General features: G+C 36.9%; 1 protein-coding gene across 2 annotated transcripts in view; it reads right to left on the bottom strand.

Annotated features, from left to right (window-relative positions):
* HTR7 (5-hydroxytryptamine receptor 7) overlaps positions 1-14,029 on the bottom strand; it is a 36,935-nt gene that overhangs the window by 3,617 nt on the left and 19,289 nt on the right. The window contains exon 2 of one of the 2 annotated variants that reach the window (XM_074874015.1): positions 5,849-6,595. In XM_074874015.1, the coding sequence (XP_074730116.1) occupies positions 5,849-6,595 (747 nt within the window). Of the gene's footprint in view, positions 1-5,844; positions 6,596-14,029 lie in introns of those variants that run through there. The other variant, XM_074874016.1, reaches the window with a different exon arrangement.

The raw sequence follows: 14,029 nt of genomic DNA on the forward strand, positions 1-14,029 counted from the left end.
CCCACTGTTTGACGTACCTTTCTGCAGGTGGTGCTAGCTCATAAATCATCTGAACAGAGCATGAAAAACATTGCTTTTCTTCTCATGAAACTGAAGTGTGAAGCAAAAGACATATAATAATGAGATATTACCATAGATTCATATGTTTTACTATGGTATTTCTATTGTTACCCAGTAAGACTCTTGCTAAACAGTCTGGAGTTTCATAAGTGCTAATACTGTGCTACAGTATTAAACCTACAGTCTGGTAGACTGCAGGAGCTGGGAGAAAATGTGAGGAATAAGGCTTCTACCACAGATGGTCTCCCTCAAAAAAGCAGTACTAAGTGAGCAAGGGGAGTACAGTTTTCACAATGTATTTATACTGCAACAAAACCTCGAGTTTTATTTGAACAAGGAGGAAAAATACCATGGGGGATGAGGTTATATGTTGTTACTGCCTGGTTCTACTGCAAATTAACTGCTACTGGCAAATGGGAGTGTGTCTTACAGTAGTCTAGCAGTACATTTACGAAGGCAGTTGTCAGCAGGAATGGCAGTGAAGAAATATGGTAATATGTGACCCTTGAGAACCTCTGAGCGAGTTACTGATTTGACTCTGGGTAATTAAAAGAAAGAAACAGAGATGGGAGAGTGCAGGGTGGACAGGGAAGGCTGCAAAACTAGCCAAATTAAACTCTTCACAAAACCGTTATCTTAAATTCTGCTTCAAGGGCATTGCTTACACTGAGGAGAATTGTTCAGTCAAGTCTATTCATCCTTACTGTAAACTGCTTTGTGCGCTGTTTATTGAGGAAAAATCACATAAATATGGTGCATCTGAGCAGGATGAGATCAGAAGGATGCAAGGAACCTCCTGGTAAAGTACAACCTGCACATTGGCTACTATATTACTATAAAGACTGTTTCAAGTAAAGGAGGCTCAACCAGGATCCTCCTCACCTAGGATCCATTTGAGAGCTAGTGTTACCTTTATGGATAAATTATAGATAGGGTATTGCAAATACCATATAATGAGCTGTATAAGGTGGTGGGGGGGAATGCGCCTTTCAGAGATTTGTTCTTTGGCTTTTATTTTGGCCACAGCTGATGTTTATCTTTAGTAGAATGTGTTTGTGATACTGAAAGGTGGGATCAGGCGAAGAATCTCTGGCACGGTGACTAAAACTTCTTTTAGGGAACTGCCTCACTCAGTCTGCTCTTGAGGATCTTTACATACACTTCAGAGGTGAACAAAGAGGCATATAAAATAAAGAAGGTCTGACTGACACCTCCCTGAGTTGATGTCTAGATAATTCTGGCAGCAATTGAAAATCTTAGGCTGCACCTGAAGACTGTGACTGAGTGGTTGTTTGTGCTGGATGAAGAGGTGTTTTGGATGCTGTCAGCACCTGCACAGCTGCTTCCTGATTTCCTCAGCTCCGAGCACAGGCTATGGTAATCACTCTGAAATTGCTGTCTGAATACTTCCCAGTATCACCTTGTTTTTCCCAGTGTTTAGGCATGGTACAGCTGAGTGATCATCCCCTGAGCCAGTATAGCCAGCTACATTTCCCCGGAAACGCCAACCAGAAAAGCAAAACAAAGCTCTAACCTAAAAATGTATTGTGGTGACTCCTTCTCTCCCTGAATAAGGAGTGGTAAATTCCTACTCAAAAGCTATTGAGGAAGCAAAAAGGCTAAACAGCCTTGTGAGCTCCTGGAAAGTAAAGACAAGTGAAACGTGCGTGAACTAAACACAACTGTTTAAAAAACTTGTCAGTCTAGTAAATGGAAGAAAAATTTCTTCCCATTTTCTTGCCACCATCATCATGAGAAATCACATAGTGACTAGAAACAGATTTCAGAACTACCAGCTGGTAGAAAGATGGTCTAGGATGTACAGCAACATGACTAAGCTTTCTAATCGGAAATACTGCATGTGGGTACTGTAGCTAATAACAAATGCTACATTGAGTTTCCTCAGACAAAATATCCAGCTGGGGTAAGGCCAGTTCTGCACTACAGTTAATGGGCAATCCTATTCTCTAGGATAGCTTTTTCAATGCTTCCTTGTTTTCCAGACTGTGCTGCCCTGTGCACCTAAGGATCAACTCCAACCTTTCCTGTCAAACACTTGAACATTACACAAAGTGACAGTTACCTTCATAAAAACCCTGAGATTTCAAGTCTTTCACACTCTGTGGCTAATGTGGGACTTCTCACATATCAGACTGTGACTTAAGAATGAGATAGCTGAAATCTTCCAAACCTCCCAGGAGTGGGGTTACAGAGTTAACTGTCACCATCATCCACATCCTCCTGTGACTACAGTTTGTGGATTTAGACAACATGCGCTATTTCTTAAAAAGAAAGCAGCTTACATTTAATTGCTTTTATATCTCAACAGATCTTACCTAATGTCAAGACTCATTTCATGCTGCTATTAAAACTTTTTTTTTTTTTTTAAATAGATCTTTATTAAATCCAGAGCAGTGCTGACCTGCAGAGCCCAGCTCCCCTTTAAGCAATGAGGTAGCATTGGTCTTTTCACTGGGACTGTACAAGCATATTTCAGAAAGATTTGTGTCTTTATCCTCAAAATCTTGGATATGTACCTCATTGCCTCTACGGTTTTGCATGTTTTCCCAAAAGTAACTATCCAACCACAAGTGTGAAACTTAGAACTGCTTCTGTGACTTGCCTTCACTATCTTGCCTTTCTCTGTCTTCATTCAGTTAGTGTTATGCTGGCCTCCCTATGCCCTGGCTTGTTCTAGGAGTTTTTTATTAGTGGTTTTTTTTTTTTCACAACCCTATCTATCTGATTCACACCCTTGCCTTCTCCTAGAAACATGTGAAAGGACACAGACCAAGAGTGGGATCTCTTCTAGGGTTAGTGCTAGCACGTACCAGGCTGCACACGTGGCGATGTAGACTTCTCATTCACCCATTTATATGTTACCCCTTTGTCAGATAAGTAGTGAATTATCTAATTAAAAAAAACATACTACTGCTGCAGTTAGGTATTTTGATGCAGTTCTATTTATTTATCTTTTAGAAAAGTAAAAAGTCCTGGCTTGAACTCAAGCAATTATTTCCTTGTGCTTCTTGCCTAAGCCTCTTTCAGTTAGAATTCTGTCTGAAAGCTTTCTCCTCTTCTCAACATTGTTACCCATGTGTTTCGGTAATGGGACATTCTTCTAATCTTCTCAACTTCTTTACTTTTTACCTCAAATACAGCTCCATCTAACATCAGCTTCCATTTGCCACATAGCCCTGTTTTGGCTGTATGAGAAAACTTGTTTTTCTCTTTTGTTTTTCTTTTCTTTCCTTTCCAAACACATCCAGAGATGAAAGGTGGCTGTTGATCTCTAAAAACTTCGAGGATTGACACACAGCACATAACAACTCTTGCTCTTTCCCGGGCTCTCATTACCTGAAACAGATGGTAGAAAAGAGGTGGAGTCCTGCAGGATGCCTTCCCCGAGGACTTGTAAGTCATATACAAGTGACTTGTAAGACATATACTGCATTTTTTAAAAAAATCTTATTTAGAGGAAAGCACTTCTTAGACTGCAGAATAAAAATGGCTGAAGCTTCTGCCCAGAATTCTGAAATCAGCTTCAGAGTTTTATAATCCCACTTGGAATCTTCACAGATACATTTATTTGTATATTCTCCTATATATCCTCACATAGGGAAAAAAATTTACAGCAGGCCTGTGAAAACTCCTCACTTGTGCTAGGAACTTAAAAAATGCTACTCTGATAGGTAACAAAGTCAGAAACATCATTAATTTCATGCCAAATATGGAAAATATGCTTGAATTAACATGAGCTCTACTCTGTACTACAGAGCTTGTGGATATCCTGGGCTAAAATATCTTCTTGTCTTTCTGTGCTGCATAACACATTTGGAATATTTAAAAGCAATCAGACTGTTCCAAATCAATACGAAACTTCCATGGAAAACTTTTTGAAGCTGGGATATAGCCTGTCTCTTACTATTAAAAAACTATGATCCTTCTCTAAAAATGAGGCCAAAAGGTACTTCCTGCTATATGTATCCCAGCGTATAAATCCATCTAAAATGGCTTAAGCTTGTTTCAGTACACATAGCTCAGCACATTGATCCAGGTCTTGTGTATCTACTGGTTAAGAAGCTCAAGTGTTTCCAGTAATGTCTGTATGCTTTGAACAAGGGATCTGGCACAAACTTCTCGCTACATAATCCAAATTAACATCACTGAATTCTTTTACATCATTTTGGCTTCATACTTGAGAAAATGGGGACAGAAGTTAGCCTAAAGTGTGATTTGTTGCTGAGGCAATTTGATAATGAACATGTTGTCTCCTCATCGATGTCCCGATATCTGAAAAAGTAGATCAAGCTCTGAAAAAGTCTTCATTCACCCTGTGCTTCATCTGGAACGTGGTGTGCAGTGCAAACTCAGTCCAGAAAAAGCATCTTGTTCTTATGAGTTATTTTAAGTTTATTATTATTTTATGTTATTATAGTAATATATTACATAATCAGTGCATTTTATATTAATACATTACTAGTAATATATTAATATCATCAATGCATTTATTATTATCAAATTTTAAATACAAATATTGTTATAATATCTGACCCTGCTCCACTGAGAGAAGAGCTTTGTTACCAAAGTCAGGAGAAGTAGAATCACATACTTGGATGAGCTGCAGTGGTGGGGGAAACAACTAGAACTAGAAACAGTAAATTATCTTGATTCATACACAAAGCATGGCTTTAAATAATTTTAAGCAGAAGTGATGACCAAAATCAGTTTGTAAGGATAAAGTCCAGATGTCTCTGAATGTCATAAAGTCTTATGTTTATTTTTTTCCTTACCAACTTCAGAAAGGAAAGAAATCCCAGGAAGCTAGAAGGCTTTCAAATAGACAATAAATTAACTACTGAGGTGGAACAAGGACAAGCCATACATCAACAGAAACAACTTGAGCACAGACAGAGTCTCCATCTAGATTAGAGAAGGGCTCAGCTGATAAAGCCAAGAGAATTAATGAAAGAAAAGATGGACAAAGACCAGACAGCTCCTGAAATAAACTGTAATCAGATGTATTTGTTATGTTAGAAATATAGATCTTCACCTAATTGGCATAGCAGCACCGCAGCTAATCACGCTGCATGACTGTATGCAGCAGTAGATGTTGGTCTGTGTGATTTGACTCAAACTCTTATATTCACATTGAAAGTGTAAAGTATTCTTTCAGTGCCATAGTTGCCATGCAAAGGCAACATTAAATTTTACAAAGTATTTTATTTCTAGGCAATCCAGTAAATTAATGTTTAATGGACATATGTTTTTTTATAATAAAGAATATTTCTAAGCAATATAAGTTCTTTGATCCAGCTACTTCTTAAAAGGTTTATTTTTATAATAACAAAGTGGAAAGCAATGAATTATACTGAATTTTTTACCATTCTCAGGTCTTTATTACAGCAAAAAATCTCTAGCATTCAAGATGCAACCAACATTCAGGCCTACTAAAAGTTGTTTGGGGACAAGGGCTAAACAAATGGGTTAAGCCAACTTTGCTCTTTCCTCACCAGCAATCAAAACATTCTGCACCACCTTTTACCCTCCCCCTTTCTAGTATTCCTCTTGCACCCAAATTCTTTAGATGGTGGTCTTGTTTCTCCAGGCTCAATAGGACTGGTGAGCTGTAGAAGACTTAACCTTGCTACCTTCCAGTTTCTTGATGACTGCATTAACAGTGCTCAAGAAGCCTGGTTCTTCCCATAACTCTTCTTTCAAATCTGTGGGGAAAAAAGCTAATGTGATAAAACAATAAATTATCATAGTAAAGGATGAGTGACCTTACAGAACAAATTCTGGCTTTTCTGCAAGCTTCAGAGCCTCATGCATCCCTGCAGCTGATAGTTTCCGGTTGATATTCCTATATCTGCACTGCAGGAGGTTGCGATAAGTTGTCCTCAGATCCCGATTGAAGAAGGCATATATAAAAGGGTTAATGAGAGAGTTTGCGTAACCCAACCATAGAAATGTTCTCTCAACCCACAGTGGGATACAGCTGCATGCTGTACCACAGATGAAGGGCCTGGCAGTTGAGAGGAGGAAGAAGGGCAGCCAGCAGACAGTGAAAGCCCCAACAATAATCCCAAGTGTAGTTGCAGCTTTCTGTTCTCTTTTAAAAATGGAAATGTTTTTCTTGTCGTGCTTTAGGAGTCGTGAAAAATTAGTACATTCTTCAGATTCCTTGTGCAGTTTTACAACTCCATTCATAGAAATGCCTTCCATTTCTTCTGGCCGGGGAAAACCAGCAAACTTATGTTTAGCAGCACTCCTCTTGGCAGCTTTGTAAATCTGATAGTACATGAAAAGCATCACTGACATTGGAATATAAAATGCAACTGCTGTGGAATAAATGGTGTAGCCAAAGTCTTGACTGATCAAACAAACCTTTTCATCATTTACATTCTGGGCCCAACCAAAGAGTGGAGGTATAGTGATAGAGGCAGATAAGAGCCATACACAGAGGATCATTTTGGCCATACACTTCCCATTCTGCCTTACAGGGTACGTAAGAGGTCTCGTTATTCCCAGGTACCTAGAACAATAATGTAGAGTTACTATATAGTGCAGTGGTTAACTGATAAAAGTTATTTCACATAGTCTGCCCTAAAACAAACCATCTTTGGCTAAGATTTCTATTTTACATTTTTCAATCCTCTATTTGCATGTATTTCAAACTTGTAAATTCATGTGTTGTTCACGTTAAAATTTATAGCGGTGATACTCTGTATAAAAGGTCTTTTATTCTAGAAGGAAATCTTCCATTGGCCATAACAGACTGTGATTTTAATGAATTTGTACAATCTTCATGCAGATCACTTATTTTTTGTTTTTTAAGGAAATTCAGAAACCTAAATCTTATTTGGCTAACTTATGAAATCTTGGAGTATAGACGAACACTCACGCCACAAAGCCTACCACTTTTTGTACTGAGTGCATGATTAAGTTAAAACAAGCATACATTCATCTTTATTCTTCTTACATATCCAACAGTTATGAAGATCCCTGCCACTAAACTGATGATGAGCTGTCTTTCTTACCTTCATGTTTCAGACGGGAACAACAGACTGCAAACTTATCCCAAGAGTAGATTCTTTCAGTACTAAAATAATTCTTTTTATCATCATTTAATTAGAAAGAAATTATATTTATTCAATGTTGAAACTTTTACTTGAACAAAGTAACAATCTATTACAGTATCAGTTTAAGAAGACCTGGGGAAAAAACATAGTTTTACCAGAAGCTAAGTTTAGTGTGGTAAATTGTAAACAGACAAGAAGAATGTTCACAATGGGTCAAGTTTTCACAGGAGGGGAAAAAAAAAAAAGTCTGTTGACAATTTCTACCTTTTCTAAGATGTGGTAGCTTCAACCATGTATTTTTTCCTACTAAAAAAATTATCACTACAGCCCTATATAGCTGGGCAGCAATATCTGAAGTTTGTGTTTACTTTCAGCCACAGAAAATTTCTTTGTTTTCTCTCTAACTGTAGGAAGTTTCTCCTAGATGGAATTAGATGCTTTTTTTTACACCTAACATTTTTACTTTGAAATTTGGCTTCTGCTCAACTGGAACTTAGCTATGAATTACCATTAACTTCTCAATTTGTTCTCTTTTCCTCTTCCCAAAAGAAAGAATTTTGAGAAAATCAGTGTGATTCACTTTGTTACTTGTAAAAGAAATGGTTTCAAATCAGGTTTCAGAACAATATTTTGGTTTCAGGAAGTGCCAGTGTTTAGTTACACAGTGAAGGTTTCGGAGGGTTACAAACAAGAAATATAGTAACATGATTAAAAATATTTTGGGGGAGCATTTTTTTCTCTCTCTATTCACCTAGCAAATCAAATATGAGTATTTGCCTGGCTCTGCAGAATGCTGCATTGTTGATTTTACTGCAATGCAGTAAATTATGGCCAGTGCTGCTGCTTTATACAAGCACCCAGGTATGCTACAGTTCTGGAAGTAAAAAGAAGCATCATTTCATGATCCATTCTGATGAGTAACAACAATCCCCTTCAACAGTGTCACTGATTGTATATTACTGCTATGGTAAGTGTTTCACAAAGGGCAGAACTGGTTTATTGTGCCTTATTCTCAACAGCACACGTAAGTGAATTACAGCAGGCCAGTATTTTGCCAGTGAAGCTCTGCCTGGTGGGCTGTGAGATAACAGTTATTAAGATTGTCTGGGATTAGAGCAGTGTAATACATGGACCACACTATTAAAAAAGGCTGTTTCTTGTGCCTCTCACCATCAGCATTAGTTGATGATCAGGACCAGCTCTGGTGGCCATGGGCATACTATAGAGTTCACAAAGATTTCTGTTTTACAGCATCATGACTTAAATTGTTTGCGCTCCCAAGGAGCTGAGAGTTTTCCAATGCACTCCAAGATGTAGAAGAGCATGGTTAATGCAGGGAAGTTTTGAATTTTAACTACCTAATGGATACATTGTACTGCTTTAAGTAATGTAACTGCAGCAAGGCTAAGTTATTAGCTGCAGCTCTTCTGAGACAAGAGTGGCACACACTTAAAATTTGTCTGAGAATAGCACAATTTAGCTACAAAGCAGTTAAACACATCCTTTGTGCAGAAAGATTGCTTGTCATTTACAACGTGTTGTTTTAAAAAAATCTTTAAAAAGTTGGTCCACCTTCCTGAAGTATGTATTTTTCTAGCTGTTACCCAACTGGTCATTACACACTTATGAGGTGAGCTTTATTGTGTAGCTAAAAAAGTTAAACTGGATTTCTGTAAAAATCAGATCTGTGGGCTGCATGCTCTGAGTGCCTACTGATGCATTCTCATGCATCAAAATATAACAAAAAGAATTCATGAAAGTAAAAGTATACTGAAAAGAATTAAAATTCATTAGTTTTGCCGTGGCATCACTTTTTTGGAAGCTATCTGAGCTTCAAAACTGCTATTTGAAATTAAGATACATTAATTAACATAAAAATACACCAGCATCCTTTCTGCCTTATCCATTTTGCTAAACGCAGTATGATAGGGAAAAGAAGTCAGCAGGCATAAATGAAAGAACCTTATCTTTTTATCTCTATATATGAAATCCATTACCCTTAAAAACTTACTTGCATCTTCAAAATAATGTAAATCACTACTGTTATCTAATACACTAGAGAGTGTCCAAGACTTAATAGATTCATGAACTTCAAAAGTATTGTGTCAAATTCATTGCAAAAATATTCTTTGTAATGCTCAATTTTTAATTACTACCTTCCGAAGGAAAAAAAATAAAAAAGACTAAAGGTAAATCAACTGAACTTAATATCTCATTCAAAAATATGTAATACCTTGAGGCCTTACTGCTGGGAAAGAATAAAGTCAAATTCCCTAAAAAGCCCATTTCATGTATCTCAGCTATCCCCCATAAGAAAGAAGTGTGTCAGACTCGTTATTCTGAGATTTGTTTCTTTTACATGCCACAGATGTTCATTTTGATCTTGGTGGGGAAGAAACTGCACCTCAGTTCTCACTTGTAAAAGAAGGGCAATGCTATTTTCCTATTCCTCCTCTGACTATATGTTTCTGCCAGACAGGGCATCTATCTATATTACACCCAGCACAGTGATGACTATATCTAGGTTACTCCCCAAAAGCACAGTATTTCAAATGCGTGGCCCTTATTTCTTATAAACTGGTCATGGCATTTCTCATCCAGCGTTGCCTGATGCTGCATGCAGAACACCAAAGTGCAGGATGCTACAGCAAATGACTGTCGGGCAACCCTATAAGAAGCACAATGTGTACTCCAGTCATGGCCCTGCTGCCTTTCCAGGAAGAAAGGCTGCTGGATGAGTGGAGAAAAGTGAGAGGGAGAACCTGGCACTAGTATTTAGTGGATACAACAACAAAAAAATATGATGGGAACATTTTTTATACTACACCACCGAAATTTGGAAAACAGCCCCTTGCTTGAAGAGCTCAAAATAAGAGCAGATAACATAGACCAAAAAGAAGGCAAATGGTGAGGGACAGAGTAAATTTCTTATTAAATGAATGTATGCAAGCACACAACCACATCCTTATTCTGGGTTGGCTTCTCATGATTTCTTCAGTGTCTCCTCTTTCCCGTTGGAGGTACTGATGAAACTGGCTCCTGTGCTGCAGTCCCATTCAAGCATGAGGCACGCTCAGGATGCCCAGCTCTAAGGAGAAAAAATTATCCTTTGCCATCCTCTTTCTGGAGCTCTGTTCAAACGTAGGTGGGGGTAAAGAGCTCCCTCCTTCATGGGGTGCTATCATCAGCTATCATACATAATTGCTATTTGCCACATTCACCCAATGAACACCAACAATGGAAAAGGTAAATGAGTAAGTCCTTTCTTTCCTTTTGCTTAATAAAAATCTGTCTCCCTGTGATCCAGTATTATTTCCCACTACCTCTAAATTGTTACCATTTAATGACAGGCAATCATTAGAGACAATTTAATGTAAAACCATTATAACTGTATAGGACTGCTCCTGAGATCACTCAATTTTTTCATTCTGGCTTTTTTGATACTGATGCATTACAACCACACAGAATAGTTTTTACTTTACAGGGCTAAAAAAGTCTCCATTGTTGCTTGAACTGTAGATCACACAGGCATTTCTTATTACAGTATGCTTGATATATTACATGTTACAGCAAGTGTTAAGATTTAACGTATATGGAAAGTAAAATGATATATGATGGAGGGAACAGACAACCACAGACTCTGGTGTCTGTTTCTGGCACAACATTTTAGCTCTCTATGACTCTTTGTATTTCTTCTTCCCATTTATGTTTGTTTTAGCTATTTGCTTGTTATGACAGCTGTCATACGTTACTACTTGCACAGTGATTATCAAACTGGAAATTGGACTGCTAGTGTCCCATTAGATGTTACTACATTTAAAAATATGAAAGGTTCAATATGGTTTCTTTTCTTGTGAATATATTTATTTCATTCTCTAATCTAGGCAATTTTGAAAAGTAGTTTGCTTTATCTGCACTACCATGAAATGAGTTCATATAGCTATCTACTAGAAGAACTTTTTGGGAAGATCTCTCTCATCACCTTCACGTGAATAACTCTCCATTTGTGGCTGAATTGATTAGTAATGCTATAAACGTAGAAGAAGATACCAATTTTTTCCCTAAGAAGAAAAAATCAGCAGTGACAGGTATGGTAGCATTTCAGGTTAACCAGGCATGACTACTTGTGTGTGTGTGTGTGTGTTGTGAACCTGATTATTTCAGCAGTAGAAAAACTTGTTTCTTTTTCTTTGTATTTTTTTCCACAGGAAGCTGAATATAGCTGTAATATTTAAGCTGTATAAATGGTGAATTGTTCATAGCTACACTGGAAACTTTGAGATGGGTCTAGTCCTCACACCTTTTGAATTATCCAGAAAGCAAACTGAGACTTAACAGCTACATCAGCTTCAACAATAGAAATAAAATAGTAATAGGATGGTCCAATTTTGGGATCCTGTGTCCAAAATCTTTCTTTATTACCTCTGTTATATGGCTAAAAGGTAAAGAAGAAAAGTAAAAGGACTTGCTTCTTACTGTGAGCAAAGTCACAGAGTAATAGAAAATCTAACAGCTAAAAGCATGAAAACTTTTGAAGCACCCTGCCCAACCCAATAATAAATTGAATGCACTGTGATATCAGCACCACTTATGCCACTTTTGAAGCACACACATGTAATTCCTTTGTCTCTGGTCTCCCTGTACTTTATAGGCAGATGGCATTCCATTCATTAGTCCACATCCGTTTCTCAGAATTCACTGACCTGATCCAACAGATGATGATTCCAGAATCAGATTAGCATCTTTCACTGTCTGACTTTGCTTTTATGAAGCAGACTGGATTACTATGGAATAGAACTAGAAACGTTGTACTGGAAATTATATAGATATGTATTGTATTGATTTCTACTAGGAATCTCAATATATTGTTCTGTTACCACTTACCATTTGGCTAGGAGTTGCGTTTAACCTGAGGTTCTTTCAGTTCTTCCTATTTCTGTATTTTAAAAGAGTCATAAAACTGTTTTATTTCAAAGATGCAAAAATGCTTATTTCTTTGCTTTTGTGCTCTTTTTCTCATACAGTAGCTTTCTGGCTTCAATACATATCTCCTTGTATTAGTTTCTTTGCCAACCCACAGCTATAGAATCCTGTCTAATGATTCACCTGCAATACCTTATTCTGAAAAATAATGCTGATCTACTGATCTTTCTTTGGTGGCTGTGATTCTCTCATGATCCTTCATAATTTTTCTGTTTAATTCAGTGCAACTTTAAGAGACACTTCACAAGAATAGGAGCACAATGCCATTCTTAAAAGCTATCGAGTGTTCAGAAATATTCTCCCTAGTATAGTGATTGATCTAGGTGTTTTTTCTTATACTTTGATACATTAAACAGTAAATTAAATGTGAATGTAACAAGTTGAAGCAATGACCAAATCTATTATTTCTGTTACAGCTATGTCAAACCACCTAACAGAAATTGTTCTCTTCTTTTCAAGGATACTGTGTTTATACTAAGCAAGAGATGCTGTCCCACAGACCTGCTTTTAAATAGAATAAGGTATACAAACTAATCAAGGAAATACTATTCCCATCGCATATTTAAGTAATTGAGATGGAAGTAAAGGGATAGAAACATAAAAAGAATTAAGTGCTAAGACTAGAGTATTATGGTGCACAACTATGCGGTTATAATGTGAAAAGTAACCTTGTTGATTATTGTATGACAGTATTGATACCTGCCTTCTGCAATACAGATTGGCCTCATAATCACATCACGGTAACAGCCAGTTTATTGTCTGTGAAGAGGAGGATATTTCAGGGTCAGTAAAATACATTTCTCCTTCCCAGAAGTGAACAAAGTTACTAATTTCATTGCATATATGATAGCTTTCAGAATATGAATTAGAACACTTTAAACCCTAACATTAAACATTGTGCAATGTTAGAGTAAGACAGCAGAACTAACAAAATCAAACCATTACTCAGTGGAGAAAAAAAGGCTTTGTTCAACTAGTGCTGTGCACCATCTAGTCAAAAATTGTATCTTTTCTACGTAGTGAACTAGTACATAGTTTATAAAAAGTCTTAGCCCAGTGGCCAGCTTTGACATGTTAACTGTATTTGCTAGGAATGGTTAAAGCTCAACTTTGTCCTTCTCAGCTGATGTTGAACACAGTAAAATGAAAGATCTTGGATGTATGTTTTGGTATCTATTGTTTTAGATGCTTATGCTTCATGTTTCATACAATTTCAACATTATTCTTATTATTGAAACAGTGATACTTTATTTTTGATGCTTGGAAGAATGAGAATGAAATATTTGTTTTGCTTTCAGCGAGGTTAACACTTTCCATTATTCCCTTTCTTTCTCTCAATTAAATGTATTTCCTTAAATTCTCTATAAGAGGAAGACACTCGTTCCCACTGTTAGAGTGGGTACATATTGAATACAGTACTATACTTTTACTGTACAGAGTAAATGTTCTGAATTGATTTTTCTTTTTCTCAGAAATCATTTTTGATGGAACTCAAGAAGTGTAGGCTTTCCTGGCAGTGGGGGAGGATTAAGTCAATCAAAATTAAATATCTGTTCATTCTAAAGGAATGTAATTTGCATAGTAGAAGATTATGTTCTCCTCTCTTACATTTCTTTCAGTTTCTCTGTACTTTCATGGACTTTCTTTCTCTTATATTGCATAATTTTACAGCTTCATATTTTTCTTATTTATTTTAGCTCATTTTTCATTCTTTTATTTCACTCATTCTATTTTTACTTCACTTTCTTGCCCTGCCTTGTTTCTATTTCTCTCTTAGCTCTGCATTTTTCCCTCTTCATTTTTGTCTGCTGATCCATACCATAGATGGGGGGATGTATTCTGCTCTCATTCTAAGAAATACATAAAAACTATATTGCTAGAAAGAGCTGTGTAATGTGTTTCTG

The sequence above is a fragment of the Strix uralensis genome, chromosome 7 (genome assembly GCF_047716275.1).
Source record: "Strix uralensis isolate ZFMK-TIS-50842 chromosome 7, bStrUra1, whole genome shotgun sequence".
Lineage (NCBI taxonomy): Eukaryota > Metazoa > Chordata > Aves > Strigiformes > Strigidae > Strix > Strix uralensis.